The sequence below is a fragment of the Hordeum vulgare genome, chromosome 4H (genome assembly GCF_904849725.1).
Source record: "Hordeum vulgare subsp. vulgare chromosome 4H, MorexV3_pseudomolecules_assembly, whole genome shotgun sequence".
Lineage (NCBI taxonomy): Eukaryota > Viridiplantae > Streptophyta > Magnoliopsida > Poales > Poaceae > Hordeum > Hordeum vulgare.
In genome coordinates, this window is record NC_058521.1 from 530,923,203 (window position 1) to 530,945,652 (window position 22,450).

General features: G+C 50.0%; 1 protein-coding gene across 1 annotated transcript; it reads right to left on the minus strand.

Moving 5' to 3' along the window:
* Positions 1 to 12,312: 12,312 nt before the first annotated feature.
* Positions 12,313 to 19,256, minus strand: LOC123449296 (protein OBERON 4-like). Its single transcript, XM_045126454.1, has 3 exons — positions 15,332 to 19,256; positions 14,409 to 15,042; positions 12,313 to 12,828 (listed from the first exon to the last, which is right to left on the minus strand). The coding sequence occupies exons 1-2, from the start codon at positions 18,972 to 18,974 to the stop codon at positions 14,480 to 14,482; spliced, it is 4,206 nt and encodes a 1,401-aa protein (XP_044982389.1). The 5' UTR covers positions 18,975 to 19,256; the 3' UTR covers positions 12,313 to 12,828; positions 14,409 to 14,479.
* Positions 19,257 to 22,450: the final 3,194 nt, after the last annotated feature.

The window sequence follows — 22,450 nt, forward strand, 5'->3', positions numbered from 1 at the left end:
TCGGTGTTCAACCGCTCCGTCTCTGCTGCGATCGCAGCCTACTGCGTCTCCACCCTGGCGGCTTCTGCTTCCATGTCAAGCTACGCCTTGGCCATCGCCTCCCGCAGCTTTGCTAGCTCGGCATTAATAGACTCCTGATTCTCGGTTGTGACGGTAGTTGCCATAAGGCTGGCGACCTCCGCCTCTAGCTCCGCCATGGTTTGTGCCGGGGGTTTGGATGCCCCGCCGGTCTCGTTGTTACCGGCTGGATTTTGCTAAGGCTGTGCCGACCCCGCCATGTAGATGGCGATTTGTCGATGGGATCTTTCAAGGTCCTCGGGATCCATCGCCAACGACAGTCCTCTGAGTTGTCCTTCCTGAAGAGGGTGGATTGAATCTGTCTCACCCATGGATTACTCGCCGTAGGAATTGACGGGGGTGATCTCCTGGATCGCCGGCTCATCTTGCACGTCGTTTCCCTGTGTAAAACCGACGAAAGCGTGGCGACTCCTGGCCCGCCGTGTGATGGGGAGGACGTACCTGGCCGGCTCGACGATGTCGGTGGAGGTGTCCGACTCACGCACGGGCGTCCCAATCATGCCGATGAAGACGTAGATCCTGCCGAAGGGGACTCGGTCGCCAGATTTGACTCAATCGGCTTCCGTCTCCCACAGCGAGTTGTCGATGTAGTACCTCCCGCGGCGGCTCTTTGTCATGATGCCGACGGCGTAGCTTTCTAACCCCGGTAGGGATCCCTTCGAGAACTCGAGTCCACCGTGCGCTAGCCCCACGGTGGGCGCCAACTGTCGTGGTTTTGTCGCGGTAGATGTCCTCGTGAAAGGACTTAAAGATGGAGCCATCGCACCTTGGTGCCGACTCGAAGGGGGTGAGCGAAAGCGAGACTCAGATTTACCCAGGTTCGGCCCCTCGTGAGGAGGTAAAAGCCTACGTCCTGGTTTGTGTGGATTAATGGTGGCTTCGATTACAAGGAGGGCGTAACTCGCCTGACCTAGCTCTCGATTCTCTCTAACCCTTCTGACCCTTCCCTGGGACTCGCCTTTATATACAGGTCGAGGCCCTAGGGTTTACAAAGTCCTGCCATGCTACTCTTTGTGGCTTTCCATATCTCTAAGTCGTCGTGTTCTCCATGATCAGGGGCTTTCTTGGTAATCCATCATCCGCACGACCTCCAGAACGGCCATCCAGCTTCCGGGCCACAGGACGCGCGTTGAATGGTAAGTTGCCCCATTGGTGACCCGGCCCACTAAGGGCGGGTTACCCGGAGGTATATCCACAACACTACCGGTCCTCAAGACTGGGGCCTGACGACGCAGAGCGGCTCGAGTGTTAAAGGGGGCTCCTGAGCAGCACGCCTCAGGAGCCTTACTGGTCGCAAAGCCACTTGGCTCCCCCAAGGTCCCGGGGCCTTGCCCCATGAGGGACAGCCTTGGTAACGGTTTTGTAACGACTAAGATGCGGCCCTTTCCTTATTTGGGGGCAGGGCCTCAAAAGGGAAAGGGGCACATCTACACGTTTCGCAAGCGAGATAATCATAACATTACATAACTGAAAGAGTGACAAGTAGGGCAAACACTTGCCATCTGATAAGAACATAGTCACATAGTCATACAGTCACACTTATTTAGAACATGGTTTAGTCCAGCTACGGACAAGATGAAAATAGATAAAGCTATGAAATCCCGCATGCTGGCCCCACGATCACGACCACGGCCTCTAGTCCTCCGGATAAGTCATGTACAGTCTGCTAGAGTCCTCATCGGACTCCGACTTCAACTGGCTGCCATCAGGATCTCATGCATCAGGTGTACCTGTACCTGTGGGTGTTGTAGTAAACCGTGAGCCACGAGGACTCAGCAATCGAATGACATTGGCATCGAATCTAGCCGAGTTAATGGGTGAGGAAGATTAAGTGTATGGGTTTGCTGCAACCTAAGCATATATGGTGGCTACCTTACGATGATCAGAGTAAACATATGGTGGTCTACACAAGTCGGTCGAAGACTAGTTTGATCACTAAGTGATCCTGAACACCTACTTACGTCAAACATAACCCCACCGTGTTCTCGATCAGAGAAGGATCTCCGAAAGAGACAGTCATGGTTACGCACTCAGTTGGCTGTTTTATTAGAATTACTTTAAGTTGTCTAGAACCGAATGTTAACAAAATATCCATATTTGCCACATAACCATAAGCACGGCTTTCCAAAAGATTAAACCCTATAGGGGTGCTCCAACTAGTCCATTACAAATTACCATAGGCCGCATAGTAATTCTCTATCACAAAGCTCGCGATCTCGTTGGATTCCTTGGAGGAAAACTTCAACTTTGAGGAGATCCAAAGTTTCACCGGAATCCCAATGCGCAAGATATATCGCTATGGTAAGACAAATCTGGCAAGACGTCCCGACGTGTCAACTGAGTGGCCTTATAGAAATCCCCGAGTTGCCCCGGGTGGCCCCGCAAGTGGCTCTAGTTTGGACCAACACTCATGAGGAGCACTGGCCCAGGTTGTTGATTAACTCCTCGGGGTAGCTATTCCCTATGCATTTTTATTATTAAGTTGCGGCAACTAAAACCAAAGTTGGGTCCTGCCACACAAGCCTTAACACTATGTGATGTATCAAGGGGGTCCCCATAACAACGCCAAACGTGTTAGGAGCGAATAGTTATGGAATAAAACACCGGTAGCCGAAACTAAGGCGGCAACAATGGAACAAATCACCCGGAGAAAGGATAGGCCTTCCGTTATTTACCAAGTATATAGGTGCATTAATTAAATAGCAGTTAAACATAATGATATCAATATTCCCATGTTATCACATGGACCACCTGACACCTGCAACTAGCAATGCTATCCATTAGTGGTTGAGCAAGCCTACTTAGCCAAACAATATTTGCTAGGACAGGGAAGTGTTTGAGGTTTCATGGCAAAGACAGATGGCATAAATATCATGTGGTAGGCAGCGGGCATGTAACGAAGGAAATGTGATTCTAAGCATAACAAAGCTAGAAAAGTGTCAAGGTCACGCTCATCTTGCGTGTGATTTCTTCAGACTGGAACTGCTCTTGTTCTTCCTACACGAACTCTCCAGAATCCACGTACTCGCTCTCCGTTCCCGATGCTACCCAAGATAAGATAACATCAAATAAACACCAGCAAAACATAATGCAACAACCAATATGATGCATGTGTGAAGAAGAAGGCATGCACCACTATTCTAGTCACTTTCACATGCATTAGTTGAGTTGTTTATGTTATGGACAGAGCCTCATGTTAATTTATCTTGACATGCATGAACATGGCATAATCATATGCATCACGGTAAAACGATGCAAAAACATATGAAGAACGTAGTGAACGGAGTCTCGGATCAACCGGAAACTACAAAACAAGTTACGAAGGTCTACGGGTTCAAAATAGCCACAAACTCAATTTAAATGGGCACTCACTGGTGTAACCAGGATGCCAAATGATCAAGCATCAAAATACAAGTGGAATGGTGTTTGAGAACACACAAAACCATCAACCATAGCTCACACAAGCTCAAAAGCCAATTTGACACCAATTTGTTTTTAACAGCAACATAGCACTTTGACTACAAGATCTACAGCAGCTACATCCCTCTAAATAATTCAAACAGGACATGATACTGAAGCCATCCAACTACATTACACCCTCTAACAAGTAGCTAAAGCAAAGGGCTCACACATCAGCAGATATACAACCTCTAACTTAGACAACATATCACAGATTGGGACTTAGTGAAAATTACAAATTTTCACCAGCTGCTTATGCTCTGAAGCATTTTAGCAGCCTCCAAAATGATATCTACAGGAGGTATCTAGGCAATTTTACATAGAGCTAGACAAACATACCAGCAAACAAACATTAGTTTGTTGCTTGGGCTAATTCCCATCACATGAACAAATATGAGCAACACAACAGGGGAAGAAAATAACTCCAAATTCCCAGACTTAGTGAAATTCACAGGTTTCAAAAATCTGTCATTTTTAGTCAAGTGCCCACTTTGACAAGGTCTAATAAGCACACGCAAAATCCTAAGAGCAATATATTTATCCCAAGTTGTAGAGGGGTTCACCCACTACCATTCCATCAAGGAATCATCATCAATAGATGAAAGCTCCACCTAATATGAAGTTCTAAACAGGGCATGAAAACATAAAGTGTAAAACTTAGGGAAAAAATAAATACATGGTGAGGGGGTCCACTTGGCAGTGGCCCTCTCTCAGGATGACTTGTGGGTCCTCTGGACCCACTGTCATACACACACACCACCTATACATGCTATAGACACACCCACATGCACACATACACACTTGTACACATGGAAAACAAAATAAAATAAAAGGTGCCAAAGGGGGGGTCGAACCCACCACCTCCCTGGTGGAACTAACCTACTCCACCACTGGGCTACGGCGAGGCATCTCATAGAAGAGGAGCTCGGGGCATTTTGGCCCCTACCCTCTAACTGGACATCCCTCTCCGGCGACAGGAAGGAGACGATCCTGCCGGCGGCAACTAGGGCCAAGGAGAGGCAAGACGACGCGCGGCGCGGCTGCGGAACCCCACGGGATTTCCGTTCTGGGGGCTTGGCGCGGTTATGCACTACGGGGCAAAAGCCCAAGCTTCGCACCCTACTGGGCATGACGACGGCGGTGGCTACAGCATCTACCGGCGACTACGGCGGCGACTAAGCACGGGACACAATGCAGGAAGAAGGGGGGATGCTCACTGAAGGAACCGGAGAGGAGATCGGGGCGAGGAGGAGGAAGACGAAGGCACGCTGCTGCAGGGCTCGGGGCTTCGGGTGCTCGCCAAAGACGAGGTCGTGGTCGTCGTCGTGGACGCGCTCCGGCCTCACTAGCGCCGGGAACGGGACGAAAGCACCGCCGGGGGCGGCGCGGACATCCTTGCCTGAGCGGGAGGCGTCGTCGTTGACGAGGGCGACGGCGACGATGGTGGAGCGCCTCCCACTCCCTCTCTGAAACTCACCTATCTCTCTCTGATCTAACTACAGAGAAGAACAGGGGAAGGGGGAAAGTGGCGGCGGCGAGGAGGGAATTGCGGAACCCTAGGAGGAGGGAGGCATGGCTGACGAGGCTAAATAGGCCCTCGACGTCCGTGAACTTCACGGCATCGACGTTGGCGCTCTCTCTCTCACGCACTCTCGCATGTACTCTGTCTGACGAAAAGAAGAAAGAAGGAACGGCGTGAGGAGGAGGAAGAAAGTAAAGGGTATGGGCTCCAGCGCCTGAGAGAAGGCTATGGGCCAGGAGCCCATCTCACTACCTCACCTCACTTTTAAAACAAGGAGGGTTTTCTCTTTTCAAATAATTTTTTGGAATAAAAGAGAGAGGTAAAACAGAGTAAAGGAAAGAAAAGAAAAAATAAATATGAGTCTCTAAAATGTTGCTCCTATTTATAAAAATAGAGGGGGAATTTTAGAGCAAAGTAAATTAATTATATTTTTATTAAATAAGCCCTTGTTTAAATTAAAAAAAAGGGAAATGATTTAAAATCAGTGATGTTTGACATCCACAATTATTTGGAAGAATTTCCAAAGAAGATGAACATTTTTAAAATCCCAAAACAGCAACATACTTATGCCCCAAAATATATAAAAGAGAGGGGGTTTTGGGCTATGGTGCAACTAAGGTTTGAGGTCTTTGTTGCACCCACACCACACTCCACAATACCATCACAAGCCACATGAGATCTCAACAACAAGGTAGACAAGATCAAGACTAACACAAAAAAATGATATGATGCATGAGATGCACATGAAATGACAAACACATGAAATGATAACCACCTCATCACTTCCATAACAAAGGTTCAACAAGGTTTCCACAATTGGAAAGGGTTACAAATAAGGAAAGAAAGCATGTGGGATGTTACAGGGTTGGACCTCACGGAGGCGAGGAGATGTGCGGTACCGGGACCTGCAAACATAGAGTGCCAAAAGGTTCTTCACCTCGTCCTGCTTACGAAACATGAGCTGCACCGGAGGAACTGCGCGGGGTACCGCGGCAAATCCGCAAGCTAAGAGCCTCACAGGCCATGACTTGAACCCCCTTGCTTTATGATAAACTAAAGATGAATTGAAATATGCACGCTAACGAAGGATGCAGGGCCTAAGGATTCGGCGGCAGCAAGGAGCGAATCCAGCACTCAAGCACGCGGCGGCACGAGGAGTGCCTCACGAAGGAGGAACCCCCGGAAGGTCACGCCAACCTCATCACCCCCAAGCTATAGCAGTTGCGGCGACGGCCCCTAAGCTTTGCAGCTCCGTTGCAACGACCACCACCACGCAAGCCATCGCCTCAAGAGCGAAAGAAAAGAGGAGAGCAGCAAAGGTAATAACAACAAAAGTTTAACGCCCGATCGGGCAAGGTCTTCTCTGGCAACACAGGGATAGGTAGGCAGAAGATGGAGGATACCTAGGAGGAAGGATCACCGGTGGCACACTTGATGACCACGTGCTCGGTGTCGGAGTCTTCCTCGTCGCTGGAGACGGGCACGCGGGTGCATCGCTCCTCCAGAGCGGTCACAAGAGGGCGGACTTCGCCCCAGGAGAGATGATGTGACCCTGCTAGCGTCGGCTCGACAACACGCCGAAGGTCAAGCCCCGGAGCAAGACGACGCAGGTTAGAGAAGACAAGCGTCAGGGCAAAGCCCAGAAGCTCGCGTGCCTCAGCCGCGCTATCCTCCTCAGCGCGGGGGACGCCGGTCTCCAGCGCCTCCACCACCCCCTCGAAGAAGGTGAGGTAGCCCCCGTCGCTCGTCACATTGGGTCGCGCCGGGACCACCCCCACCAGTCGTCGCGTAGCTCCGACCGCGCGGCCGGCTACGTCGGTGAAACGCATGGCGCGCTGGCGGGCCATCGTTCGAGCATTCGACGCATCACCATCGGTAGCTAGGACAATGATGGTCGTCTCCTGGAACTGCTTCCGAAGTGACGCCAGCTCTGCTACGGCCTCCGCATCCTCCCCGCGAACGGTCTAGAGGGCGGCTTCGGCGTTCGCAAGCTGGGCCCGCAGCCCCGCTGCCTCCTCCTGAAGCCTTCCCAACCTCGGCTCCTCGGAGGCGGGCACACTAAAGAAGAAGGAAGATCGACCCAAGGACAGAAGACGGGGCAACACGCAAAGGAAACGCGACGAAGGACTTACACATCAGCCATCACCCAATGAGGCGGGAGCACGAAGGCCCCAAAGGCCCTCCGCCACTGCCCCCAGGGGCGGACGAAGGCGCAAGTGGCACCGCACGCTTTCCCCAGCCAGAGCCATCTCCGGGGGATACCATGACGATGAAGAGCGAACAAGGGGTAGAAGTCTCCTCGCGGCGGATGGGTGAAGCAGAGAAGGAGCCCAAGTTTGCGGTGCCTCCCCCCATAGGAGGCTGGACGTACTTATGGGCGAGCCCTAGTCACCAACCGTCGCAGGAGCATGGGCGTCGCATGCCTCGTGAGGGCCGCGAGGTGGGCCGATGGAGGCGCTGCCACTCACGTCGCCTCACCTGTCCATCGATCGGTCACATCTGCTGAGGCCGTTGGGTGCGGTCGCATTCAATGGGCAAAATGATGGCCTGCGACTCTTGGGAATCGAACCGTCATGGCCTGGCACTGCTGGGCACCTCGAGGAGAGAGGGCCTCGCCGCGCAGCTTCGAGACACGTGGGTCGCCAGAACCGCGGGTAAATGGAGCCCGCGACGCTTCAGGCCGTCTCCAAGGCTTCGCTAGGAAGCCAACCCACGCGCGCCTTGGGCCTGGTGGCTACTGTCGGCGTTCTGGGAACGGGGGTACCCAGACCTGCCTGCCTTGAACAAGTTCGGCAGGGAACAACACCACCTTGAACAAGGCCCTCGTGAGGGACCAAGCCTCACGAGGAGGAGGAGCGTCAAGACCCACAGGGGGGCCTCCTCAGGACCCCTCCTGAGTGGCGGATATTCCAAGGTAAGGTTGGGCCTTAGGAGTCAAGGGTGACGCCAGGAAGGGGCAGGCGATCAGAAGGTGGCAGGACAGGACAACTTCCCCTTTTAGTGCAAAGAAGGCGGGAGCGAATCAGGACCCCAAAGGCATCTTCTAAAGGTTTCCCTTTCGGTGCAACAAGACCCTGGTCGCCCGCCGGCAGGACGGACGTCATCCGTGCGCTCACCTCTGCGACACTGGCAGCAGCTTTGTAGGTGAAGACCACTTTTGAAAGGGAAGGCATGTGTTGGAAATATGCCCTAGAGGCAATAATAAATTGGTTATTATTATATTTCCTTGTTCATGATAATCGTTTATTATCCTTGCTAAAATTGTATTGATTGGAAACTCAAATACATGTGTGGATACATAGACAACACACTGTCCCTAGTGAGCCTCTAGTTGACTAGCTCGTTGATCAAAGATGATCAAGGTTTCCTGGCCATAGGCAAGTGTTGTTACTTGATAAACGGGATCATATCATTAGGAGAATGATGTGATGGACAAGATCCAAACTATAAACGTAGCATATGATCGTGTCAGTTTATTGCTACTGTTTTTCTGAATGTCAATGTATATGTTCCTATGACCATGAGATCATGCAACTCCCGGACACCGGAGGAATACCTTGTGTGTTATCAAACGTCGCAACGTAACTGGGTGACTATAAAGGTGCTCTAAAGGTATCTCCAAAGGTGTCTGTTGGGTTGGCATGGATCAAGACTGGGATTTGTCACTCCGTGTGACGGAGAGGTATCTCAGGCCCACTCGGTAACGATATATAGGAAGTTGGTATTTGGATTCCGAAGGTTTTCGGGCATTGTCGGCAGTGTACCGGGAGTGACGTATGGGTTCTGGGGGCCCACTGGGTCGGCCCACCACACCCCAAGGAGTCCACATGAGTTTATTGGATGTGCAATAAGGCTTAATGGGCTGACAAGTCATCCAAGGAAATCCCATGAGGAAAAATGTGGAAAATCCAAAAGAGGTGGGAAATTTAGGAAGGAGTCCTAATCCAAGTGGGATTGAAGGAGGACGCCTCCCTCCTCCACTTCGGCCGAGCCAAGGAGGCTCTCCTTGAGCCTCAAGGCTAGCCCCTCCCTCCTCCTATATATACTAGAGGGTTTAGGGATTTTTGACACACAACTTTACCACGTGCAAACCTAAATCTCTACTTTGTAGTTCTTCCTCTAGATCGGATTTCTACGGTGCTTAGGCGAAGCCCTGCAGGAATAGATCACCACCACCACCGGAGCGTCGTCATGCTGCCGGGGAACTCATCTACATCCCCGTCTCTCTTGCTAGATCAAGAAGGCGGAGATCATCATGGAGTTGTACGTGTGCGGAACGCGGAGGTGCCGTCTGTTCGGCACTTGATCGGGCCGGATCGTGAGACGGTTCGTGGGACGGATCGTGAGACGGTTCATGGGACGGATCGTGAAGATGTACCACTACATCAACCGCGTTTATTAACGCTTCCGCTTAGCGATCTACAAGGGTAGGTGGATCCGATCTCCCTCTCGTAGATGATCATCACCATTATAGGTCTTCGTGTGCGTAGGAATTTTTTTGTTTCCCATGCAACGTTCCCCAACAACATGTTCCCTTGTCTCCCGTCGAAACTTGCCGTTGTGGGATCCTTTCCCGCCTACGATAAGGGAGGAAGACCCTCGCCTCCACTATAAATAGAGAGGATAGGATACTTGAGAGGGGGATCGGATCATCCGACCAACAGAACCCTAGAACAACACACCAAGCCACTTGGCCTCCAGAGGCACAAAAGCACTGTACTATCTCGTTCATCAACCTCCGAGAGAGGCAATCCACCAAAGCAGGAGTAGGGTTTTACTCCTCACAGCGGCCCAAACCTGGGTAAACTGTTGTGTTCTGTGTTCTCCTCACCTTCGAGTGAGTTCTTTGTCGTTCCCATCGAGTAGCAGGCTAGGCGGGGTGAAGGAGGGAGGAATCTATGCACACGCCCCTGTGTTCGAATCCATAGGGTTTTGCGGAGCCCGAAATCCGACAGTCGCCAAACTCCATGTGTATGCCGGCGATCTCGGAATCGATCAACTTGTGCTCGTCGAACACCGTCTTGATCCTCCTCGAGTACGTTTCGGTGTTCTGGTTTTCGCCGGTGATCGGGTCCATGCTGACAGTCTTCCATGCTTCGGTGAGGCACTCGTCCTCCTTCGCCGCCCACTTGACGTGAGGCTCAGCCGTCTTCTCGTTGGCTGCATGTTTCTTCTTCTTTCTTCTCTTGCTCCTCGTCGGCTCCGGCTCCGCTGGTTCTTCGTCCTCCACCACATCCTCCTCCTCGTCCATGTTGACGCCGATGTCCAACGGTTTCTCTTGTGTACCGAACCCGGGGCACGAAGCGGTGGCTGTTGAGCCGATGTTGATGATCTCCTCCATCTCGGCGTCGGCGTTGCAGAACTGTGGCACCAAACCCAACGCGACAGGCAGGGGGCCACGACACAGGCCCGTTGCGGACGAACACGAGTACGTCGGAGAGTAGCCATACTGGTTGTTGTGGCCGGCGGTGAACGCGGAAGGCGTGCGCGCGAAGGCGATGTTGGGGTTCAAGCCGCCGAGAGCATCGTCGTTGACATATTCCGACGAGCAGGGCGCGTAGCCCCACCCTGGCGACGGGAAGTTGGCCGGCGACGCGACGCTCTATTGGCTACTCCACACGCCATGCGGAAACGGGCCCGCCTGTTGAGACGGAAAGATCGGCCGCTCGTTCGCCATGACCGAGCGAGACGACGCCTCCTGGTCCGCCGCCGCCGCATCCCTATTTCTCTTCATGATGAGCCTGTTTCGTCGATCGTCGCTCACCGCCGCCCGCTGATCAACGTCGGCCTTTCACTGCGCGTTCATCAAGTTTGCGGGCCTTGGCATCGACGCCCTCGGCTTCCCCGGCTTTGGTACGGCGGGTTCGGTGGCTTGGCGGGGGGCAGCATATCTCTTCGACGGCATGATGGGGGAAGAGAAAGATGGACATAATTGCGGGAATGGCAGGGTGTGTGTGAATGATGGGGAAGGGAAGGGAGGGAAAAGGTAGAAATGGCGGAAAAATCGGCCAGCGTCGTCGAATAGTGCGGCCCCATGCGACTTTTCGCTTCATCCAGCGCCCCCAACGCGCTGGCGACTTGGGTCCACTCGCACCAATTTCGACCCAAACCGGTGAAAAACGAGGTTCTGGTGCGTGACTGGGGGATTTTTAAGCGTCGGCGATAAAAAAATAGACGGGAGGGGGTGGGGGCTGGAGATGCCCTTACAAATGCACCAAATTCCTTGAAGCGTTGTTGGACCGCCGACAGGCTTGCCCGACGAGGGCGGCCACAGGAACCAGCTTGCAGGAGCCAGAAACTCTGCAACATATCTTGACCGGGTGCGTCTTCGCGTGGGTTGTGTGGTATGAGATCCTGGCCTGGTGTGCCCCTAGCCCCCCACCCTCCCCGTGTGCCCCTAGCCCCCCACCCTCCCCGCTCGACGGGTCTGACGGCTACTTTGGTTGACTCACCACCGCGCACCTAACGCTACCCGTGGCCAAGCGTCGAGGACTCACGACCATTGCTGCCCTGGTTGCATGGGCTCTATGACGTCACCACAACGCGATCACCTTCGACAAGATCCCCCCCCCCCCTCCTTCTACCTCCACAGTGATCGCTTCGATCAAGGACGAAGCCCGCTCCCTAGCATTTGCTGGAGCCAAAGGACTAGCTAGCCTTACGCATGTAACCTGAAACCATGTAAGGGGCTGAGCAACCCCACTTCTCCCTCCCTGCTCACTCGATCGCCATGAACACGCCCTCTAGCGCACGCGTCCATGGCATCACCATGTAACTCTCTCCCCTTCTCTCAATGCAAAGATACGCTATCTAGGCGTATTCGCATTAAAAAAATCCCCGACAAACGACAGCAATGCAAATCATATGAAATTTCTTAGCCTCGGGAAGGACACGATGGAACCACGATATACTTTGCCAGAGAAAATTAGGAAATAAGAGGTGCCCAAAGCTATACCAAACACCCTGAAAAACCCCAGACTAACAAGCAAAAGAACAAGTGAATAAAAGATGTTTGTTGTCTCAACCTCTTTGCAAAAAGCACATGTAGGATTACCAGTCCGCTGCCATTTACACATATTATCATGAGTAAGTACAGCATTCTGAAGGAGCTGCCAACAAATAATCTTGATCTTTAGAGGGATGCAAGCTTTCCATATCCATTTGTAATGAGACGCATACAAGTCCCTTTCAAGCCACTCGTATACAGGCTTATAGTAGAGAAAATACCCATGTTATTGAGAGACCAAGAGATATTATCAGGAAGCAAATTAACATTAATTTCATAGCAGCAGATCTAATATCATGCCGTTGATCAATAAGCTCCCCAAACATAGAATAACTGAGATAGTCCTCGATAACACGGGCAGAATTTCGTTCATCAGTTGCAGAGAGACTACAAACTAAGCAGCCATTTGAGACATGGCCTGATGCATATTCCCATCGAAAATGAGAAGTACCAATGTATCATAATTTACAGATCCAGTTCCATGCCCTACATACACTACCACCAACTGGCCTCTAACATAATCCCATTGCCACTGTGGACCCAGTAAGATTCTGTTTCCACGAGCTTACAGAGCTGTTGGCTTAAAACCAGCGCTGTTCCGTCATACCAGATTCAAAACTGGATCAGCAAAACCGGTTCTTAGGAATAAGACCTGCTGGTCTGCTTGCACCTTCTTGATATTCAGCATTACTGTCTTCTGAAGAAAGATGACAAGTCGTTTGCCAACCAGACATGTAAGCCGCATCATGCTCGAGGGATGGTCCTAGAAACAAGAGAAGAGATATTCAAAAGTATCAATATTTCAATATATTCTCATACATGAGCATGATACTGTGAACCTAGGAGAATGCTCAAAAGAACTAGCCTATATATCATGATGATGGTGGCGGTTTTCCCATATTCCTGTCGCATGCAAAACAAAGGGTAGTTGAAGAATAAGTTGCTACTTTCTAACTCCCTCCGACATAAAATGAAGGATTTTTTTAGCCTTTCAAATTTGATCCATATATGTAGGTCCTCCTACACCCTATATGCACTTTTCTTTTGCTGTTCCAGTTTAGCCACTCATTTATACCCAGTGTCAAAAGCTCCCACACAAGGTGGGTCTGGGGAAGGGAATTCCTAGACAGCCTTACCCTCTCACAATAATTCTGCAAGGAGTCTGGTTCGATCCCAGGATCCCCCAGGCCTGGAGAGACTCTGCTACTGCACCAGGCCCGCCCTTCCTAGCCACTCATTTATCATAAAGAATAATGAGCCTATAACTCTAGCATTTATTGTATTTAGGAGGGAAAAGGGGAAATATTTGAAACAAATGAAGGGTAATATGGCATTTTACCAATAATACTTGAGTAAAATTCTAAAAGGACGTATATTTTCGATACAGGGTAGTGAATCTATACATTTACAGATTTACTAGAAAATATATCCTGTTTCGTCTACCATTAAAATTAATACAAGTACATCGCAGGATTCGGCACAACATTATCAATGAACTAGAGATAGAAGTTCCTCTCTCCAAATATAGTTACATAATACTACATCAATTTGTCTTTACTCGGGAGCCTCAAACCACTAAAAGTACATTAAGCAAAAAGATTGTACACCACATTAGTCTAGCAGAGAGCTTATCATTTCATTCCCGCCAAAATGTTGCTCCTCTTACATTATGATAATTTTTAGATATAAGCCCTTTTATAGATTTCAATACGGACTACATATGGAGCAAAATGAGTGAATCTACACTCTGAAATATGTCTATATCCATCCATACGTAGTCCGTGTTGAAATCTCTAAAAGGGCTTATATTTAGAAACGGAGGGAGTACAACATAGGATGCATGTCTGCATTGTGGTAAACTGTTCAAATAGGAAAAGGAAGTGCAAACTAGCTGCATTGTGATAACTCTCTGAATCAACAGGCCATGCTATTACTGATAGCAGATGTATGTTATTAACAAGAATAGAACTCAATGATAGGTCCACTAATTTAGTAGCTGAACCTTCGAAAAGAATCAGTGACTTTGTTTAGTCCATTTCACAGAAACTTACATCAGGAAAACAGAACTCATGCATGTAAATAGTTATTCAAAAATATGCATCAACAACTAAAGTTAATTGTTCATAATTTTACCCATGTGAATGGTGCACAAAATATAGGAGCTGGTAACATGTAAAATTTGTGTAGATATGTGAGCTTCAAAAACTGAACATATCATCACATTAATAATATGAAGTGAACCAAAAAACAAGGAAGATACTAGATAACATTTGAGAATAAATAATCTTACTGTAAGGTAGTCTCAGCAACAAGGGAATATACCATGAAAGATTTATAACTTACACAATATGGAGTCTGCCTTCACTAAGCTCAGCAAGTTTGGTATCTGCAACCAAACACGGCAGTAACCTCGTTTATGTGCTTAGATTTTGTTTTGTTGCCTCCATTTTCAACAATAACTCCCTAATGTTATCTTTCATCCTTGTTTTCATGCTGAGAAATTGGTGGTACGATCTTTCAATGACTTGAAGTTCTTCAATATTTTGCTTGCGCCTCTCTTGCAACTCATTAATGTGGAGTTCAGACATTTGAGTAGCATAATGTTCTTCAATGCGTGCATATTTTACCATCACGATATTTTTCAGACTCTCAGCTTCTTTCCGTGCTTCATTGACACGTTCCTGGTACATATTTGCTTCAGCCTGCTTTAACCTCACTAGACCATCCAGTTCATCAGAAACTGGCTTATTATTGACCGCCTGAAATCCAGTTTCAGCTATTTTTCTAGACATTGATTGGCTCCCAGTAGTAGAAACAACACCTGCTTTTTGTAGGAACGGAACTCCTTCTAAGGTAACTGATGGTAACCATGTTGCTGTTCGACTCGAACTAGGAATCCCATTTATTCCTTCAGCAGTGCTGCATGGAATGCCCTTTAGTGGCACTAATGGACCACTGCCCATGTTAGGATTGTCATCTGGAATTAGAAACAGAGCGTTAGCAAGATATAATTTGCCAACAGATGATAGCTTGCACTCGTATTTACACCAGTTTTGAAAGCATGGACCACAAATTCTGCAGTACTAGAGAATCCTTAATGAGAAAGCCTACAAGCTGGGTAACTGTTATTGGCTTGAAGATAAAGCACAGTTGACGTTAACATGGTTAATAGTCTTATATGTCTAGAAATATACAAGTAAAAGCAAGATGTGAACAAGCATGGCAATGTTAACTATTATTTCTCACTACTTATGGTAGCAGCTTACCAGAAAAGAATGCAATGACATATTTGATGACTTCAGAATAATAAGCCCTGTTTTCCAATTTAATCAACATCTGCTTGACAAAGTCCCTGACTCTCCTACCCCTTACATCATCACTTGCAGAGAAGATCCTTTCCACATATTGAAGCTCTCTGATCAGAGCCTCCACCCTCCATTGTTTAGCACATGTTCGGAAGACTTCTTTCACAAAACCATACATCTCTGATGGATGTCCACAAGCACCGCAATGAAACTGCATTTCATTAGTACCATGTGCCCTAGAACCAGCTCCCCCCTTTCGAATAAAGGAGCGTCGTAAGCCACAATCCGTGTGGCACCAATGAAGACAGACATCACAGCCAACCCAACTACATGTATTAGATGCCGTGTCAAACTTCAAGCAGACAATGCACATGCAAGAACTACAGAAACCATTCTTCTGCTTACAAATTTTACAATCACAATCAACCACTGGTAGAACGCTTTGGCATGAGAGATTGCGGCATTTCAAATTCAAAAAAATGTCAACCAAATCAGGTGTAGCAATGCTATTGCTTTTCTTTACAAAATCTGGAAGACCCGTCCTTATAGCAACAAGTATCTCCAACAACACCCGTGGACACCTTTGCAGTATTTCGCTATTCATGTCTTGTCGTTTTTTAAGTGCCTCCTGCAACGCTACTATTTGTCCTCTTTTATCAGCATTAATTATGATTTCAGAAATGGCCTCTCTCAAATATGCTCTAGAATTGCCTGTCATCTCTTGAAGCATCCTTCCTGTACAATTCAGAGGGTCTGAAACAATCTTGGAAATAACCCTCTCAACAACACCAGCACCATTCAGAACAAGCTGCTCCTCATGCTGCAGCTCACCCCTTGAAAGACTGCTGCTACTTCTCTCTCTTGTGAGCTGCCTTCTATGTCTACTATGTCCCAATCCAGCATCAAGAGAACCATGATTATGTGCTGTCGACAGGACTGGCGATAAACCATTGTTCTGCATGTTCACACCAACCAAAGTGTTATCTGACAAATGACCATTTTGGAGTACTTTCTGAAGTAGCGGGGTAGGGTTCCCTTTCTCGGTAGATATGTTTGACGACAACTCAACTTGCCATCCTGTGCTGTTGTTCACCTGATCAACTCCTTGAAACAAAGGTTTACTGCCTACTGAATGCTCACAATTGTCTAATGACCGTTGAGTATGTGAGAAACTAGGGTTGCGAACAAATGCTTGAGAATTGGTCAATGATACGGAAGCTGTTATTCCATCTGAATTTGTGCAGAATGATGATGATGACGACGACAACTGAGAGCATGGTCCATGGGCTACAGAATCAGGTCTCGGAATAAAACTTCTGAATTCAGGATCCTGTAAACCACCTGACAAGCTTAGTGAAAGATCAAGTCTCCCTATCTTGAGTGTGTCATCTTCCTGCTTTACGGAAGTAGTGCTTGTAGATTTCCATGCTTCTTTTTGGTCTGTGTCAGGCTGCGATCCTATGTCAAAACCTCTCCCCACTAAAGTACCACCACCTGCCTTATTAAGGACATCAAATGCTATACCCTTTCCTTTATCTTCAGCCCTTGGCTTCTCCATAATCAGATCCAAAGTCGTGCCCTTTCCCTTAGTATCCTTAATATGGTCCTTGGGTGATTGAAGGAAAACACCAGCACCTACAAGATTGGCCTCCAGATCAATATGTTTTACTTGTTTTGCAACGATTTCATTCTCAACTGCTTCTTCTTTTTCTTCTACAACTTCAGTTTTGTCAAGCGCAACTCTATTTTCACAACCATACCTCTCGAGCCCCCCTTCCACTGGTTGGGATGCGATAGATTCAGTTGTTTCATCAACCTTCTTGTCTCCAACATTTCCTATTTCAGTTTCTTTAATTTCTTGAGACTCTTGGCAGAGAGAAGTCATGACATCTTCCTGGAGCATAGTGGATGAGCTACTCTTTCCAGCTATGTCAAGCACATTGGCAGTTAGTTCTTTCGTGGTTACTGTCTCATGCATTGCTTCCCCCAGCATAACGGATGAATTGCTATCTCCTAGCAAATTAACGGTGTTGGCAGTTAGCAGTGTGCCATCTTCATGCACCGCTTCCTTCAGCATACTGAAAGAACTGACCTCTTTCGGCGCATCTGTGATATCGGCAGCTACATCTACATATTTCACTTCCTCCTGCATCGCCCCCTGCAGGATACTGGATGAAATGCAATTTCCAACACCGCCATCTGCATTGATGTTTCCATCTGTTGCTTCTTTAGGAAGAACTTTGTGCAGCGTAGTCGATGAACTGCCAATCCAAACAATATCATCATCACTAGCAGTCTCACCTAATGCCATTACAGCCTCCTGCAGTGATTCTTTCTGTATGCTCGATGAAGTGCCCTTCCCAACATCATCGACAGCAATGGCAGTTTCAACTTGTGGTGTCACTTCTTCCATGCTAACCTCCTTCAGGATACCAGACGAAGTGCTCTGCCCACCCACATCAGCAGCATTGACACAATCTTGTCGTGTAACGGAGGAAGTGCTCTGTCCACCTTGATCAATGGCACTGGCAGCTTCATCTCCTCCACACACTTTCTCTGTGACATCCGATGCTGATTTCTCATGCTGTCTATTTGTTACTTTCTCTGTGACATCCGGTGCTGATTTCTCATGCTGTGTATTTGTTACTTTCTCTGTGACATCCGATGCTGCTGATTTCTCATGCTGTGTATTCGTTACTTTCTCTGTGACATCCGATGCTGCTGATTTCTCATGCTGAGTATTTGCTGCTTTCCCTGTGACATCCGATGCTGATTTCTCATGCTGTGCGTTTGTTACTTTCCCTGTGACATCCAATGCTGATTTCTCATGCTGTGTGTTTGTTGCTTTCCCTGCTTCTGCAACAGCATCATCCCTGATCTTCCCTTTCTCCTTCCCCAAGTTGTCAGCAGCCTGAGTTCTCACATCCACTCTTAGTCTCGGCCCAGGAGAATCCACTTTCTTCAACTCGCATCTCTTACTAGTTCCCTTGTCATCAGCACGGCCTGAGTCAACCCACTTCTGATGCTCCGCGGTGGCAGGCGGATGCGGAGGCGGGGCTTTGGTGTCCGGATCTGGCGCAAGTTCCCCTTCCTCGATCTCACCGGCGGCGCAGTTGTGCTTCCTCAACTTGTCCCCCTTGGGACCATCGATCCTCCTCCTGGGCTCACTGGGAGACCGGCGAGGGGGCGTCGGCGGCGACGGCGCCTGCCGCCTGGTCGCAGACTTGTGGCCGTCCAAGCCGTGCGGATCCCTCCAGGGGCCACCGGGACGCCGCCACGCCGAGCCGCTGCCGCTCGCATCCCAACGCGACCGGTCGCGGTCGGCGCGGAAGCCCTTGGGGAACTCGCGGCGGAAGCCGGAGAAGCTCTCGGAGCGGTGCATCGCCCGGTCCCCTCCATAGCCCCGCGGCGATGGGGAGTCCCGGTAGCGGTGGTCGTAGAACCTGCCGCCGAAGCCGCCCCGGCGGTCGAACTCGTCGCTCTCGTACTCGGCGGGGCGGCGGCGCGGCGGCGGCGGGGACGGCGGGCCCCCGCGGTCGTAGAACCTCCGCCTGTCGCCGTCCGGGTCGTCGTCGTCGACGTAGGACGACCGCTGGCGCTTCATGCCAGATCGGCCGCGCCGAGGAAGGGTGTGGGGTGGGGTGGGGCTGCCGCCGAGGAGAGATAAGGAAGTAGCGGGCGAGAGCGTACGGGCAAATGCTCGCGTCGCCTCGGCTTGCTTCCGGCTCCCTCTCCCTCCCTCCCTCCTCTGGCTCTGGCTCGCTCGCTCCCGGCCACTCCCCTCACCTCCTAGTCGCGGTCAACGGGCGTCACCCAGATTTGGACCCGGGTCTCAGAGTCGGCCGCGCTTCGTCTCTCTCTCTCTCTTTTTTACCGCCGACGGAGAGCGGTGCTGCTGGCCCGCCCGTGGGCTCTGACGCGCGGGGGTCGCTCGGCCGGGGCCCGCCTTCGTAGATGGCGTGGCGCAGCGGATCCGGCGCCGAACAGGGGACGCGGGGCCGGGCGCCGTGGCGCGGTGGCGCGTGGCGGAGCGGGGAGAATGGCGATGGTGGAGTCGCGGTGGTGGATGTGGTGGGGTTGGTGGCGAGCTGGGGATGCGGCTGGGGCGATGGGTCGTGTCGTGGAGGGAGGCCTCGGGTGGCGTGTGCTGCGGTGCGGTGGTCTGATCTGATGTGTGTGTGAGCCAGAAAGGTCAGCTTTTGACTGGCGTTTGCGTGCAGACGAGATAGCATGGGCATCACCTCCGCCCTTGTGTGACTTGCCCCGTCGACCCCACGATTTTTCTCTCTCCAGATTCCGGTGGAGTGGAGTGGAGTGGAGCCGGTCAGCCAAGTGGAGCCCTGCCACAGACTTCGAAAGAAAAAAATGGAGTTTGCCGCGATGTTGCGTGCTTCTCCCTCCTTTGCGGCCAACAGATTCCTGGATTTAAAACGGGTTCCCTGGTTTTTTTTTCCTTCTTTTTCAAGACGAGATGAGAGGGACTGCGGAGACCGGAGGCGCTTGTCAATTGCTTGACGAGAACAACAAGCCACCTGTTTTTCCTCCGCCTCGGCGAGTAGAAGCTGACTACTCCTCCACTAATTTATGTTCCAAAGTTTGCTTGCATTACAGGTTCTCTGTTTTTCTTTAATTAAAACACTGGTAATATTAGGAAATCACGAGTGGATGTTGAATATGTAAGAACATATACAGTTGGACCCTCAAATCCGTCTCAAACACCGGGCTAGGCTTCCCGGTAACTCACTCGTCATAAAAATTCGATTTAGTCGGACCCTTCAAACGGGCCTCAAATGTTCGGGCTCACAGACATCTTTCATATCCAACCCAAATATGGGGTGGGTATACGGGATCCTGGCACGTCCATCATGTCGGTCTGATGACGTGGCCCCATGCGGACTCGTTCGAATTCCCGACCATCCGACGGGCACCTCCACCATCGACGCGTTGCGAACGCCACGTGGCGCCACTTCGGCTCACCATCCTTATCCATAGCCGGCTATTTAAGCCGGCCAGCGTCCCCCAACCCTAGCACATCCCCCTTCCTCCCTTCCATCGTCGTCACCCGAGCCCGTCAGCCATGCCCCCACGCCGCCGCCACTACATGATCTAGCAGTGTCTGTGGCTCCTTGCGCAGGTCCGGATCCGGAGGGCCGCGGGGCTACCTGTGGATCCGGAGGAGGATTTTGAGGAGGCCGAGGGGGTGAAGGTGGAAGATGAGGAGGAGGTGGGGATGGACGAGGGCGAGGAGCAGGAGTCATCGTGGTTTTGTCACGACAGATGTCCTCGTGAAAGACTTAGTGATGGAACCATCGCAACTATGTGGTGACTCAAAGGGGTTGATCGGAAAACGGGAGACGCTGTTTACCCAGGTTGGCACCTCCGATTGAGGTAAAAGCATACGTCCTGCTTTGTGTATATTGTTGTGGGAATCGATTACAAGGGTGCGGATTCGTCTGACCTGGCTCTCGATTGATATTAACTTAACGCCTCAACCCTAGAGACTCGCCTTTATATATAGGTCGAGGCTCTAGGTTTACAAGAGTCCGGCTCTCCTTACAATTCGTAGGCCAGCCTATCTCTAACTCGCCTTGTCTCCTACGTAAGGAAGCTTCTGGCGTCTCTTTCCTTACGTGGATCGTAAGTCGCCTTCTCTGAATCTTGGGCCAACCATCTCTTCACAGCCCATCTTGTTCATCGAGGTAGAGCCGCCATTATCCTGACCCGGCCTTATAAGGCGGGTCTTATAACGGGATAATATCTCCAACATTAGGCCTCAGATTGACTTGAATTTATTCACGTCAATAAACCTCTCTTTTAATTATTGGCGGCTCACTTGAATCGCCATTTTACTTCCAACGGAAACATTGCCGGCTTGTGAACTTTTTCTGATTTTCCGCCACGTGGAATGATGATGTCATTTACTCCGCCATACCAAGGATCTTCATGACGTCACCCAACGGCTCCTTTCGATCTTATACGTACAGTCCGAAAATTGAGGCGCCATCGATTTCGAATTTACAGCACCTGTCGTTTCCATTTCCCCCCTCCGGTCCTTAAATATCGACAGGGAATCTTTTTACTTTTTACCCTAGCTCATCTTCTTGCTCCTCGAGCTGCTCGACCTTCGACGCGCCGCCGCTGCATCTTCTCCGACGATCCCCTCCGACGCACGGATTCTTTCTTCGTTCATCTCTGCGCCCAGATTCGATCTTTTTCCTCCGCCAGTCGACGCCGTCAGGCATGCCTTCATCTCCTTGTATAGATCTACTCAAATCGCGTGTCATAGTTCGTCGGAGCTCACCTAGGGTTCGTCGCACCTCCATTAGCAGTGCTGGTTGATGTACTCTTTTAAATGCAGCGAAACTCCCTTAGCGAGTAGTGGAAGCAGATGCGGGGTGAATCTAGCATAAACTTTACTTCCATGCCTAGCCCTTTTCGTGTCTCGCCATTATCATGCGCCCTCACATTCTTGGGCGACTTAGAACATTGCACTGTCCCTTCTTGCTAGTATTTTTAGAATAACCCGTCATTTATATCCATGCAGCCAACCTTTTTTCGGCTTGGGACATTATGTCAAAACCATCGAGATGCGACTGGTTACCTTCTGATATTGATGAAGCCGTCTTACAATGTTTTGTGTCAATAGGGATCTTGCTTCCTAAAGAGGTGATTGAATGGAGGGCTCCTGCCAAAGAAGCTTGACCTCAACCCGCTGAAGGGGAAGTATTAGTTTTTGGAGCCCCCCGACTCAAAGTTCTTTCGAGATGCCCTCAATTTTTTCAATCTCCACCCCCAAGATCCGGGTCCCAATTTAATGAGTAACATGTGCCAATTCCAGGTTTATTGTGAAGCATATTTAGAAATAGAACCCACAATTTCTTTGTTTAGAGATTTTTTTCTATTTAAATCGCCAAACGGAATGTGCTGATGGTCCTAGCTTGGAGCTTCGCAGAGCTAGCATCCACAGGCGTCGTGAAACTGGATTCCCTGTTGCCGCCTTGCCCAGCCATCCTAAAGGTTGGGGAAAGACCTGGTTCTACTGCAAAAACACCGCTCCAGATCACGAGAATCCCCTACCAG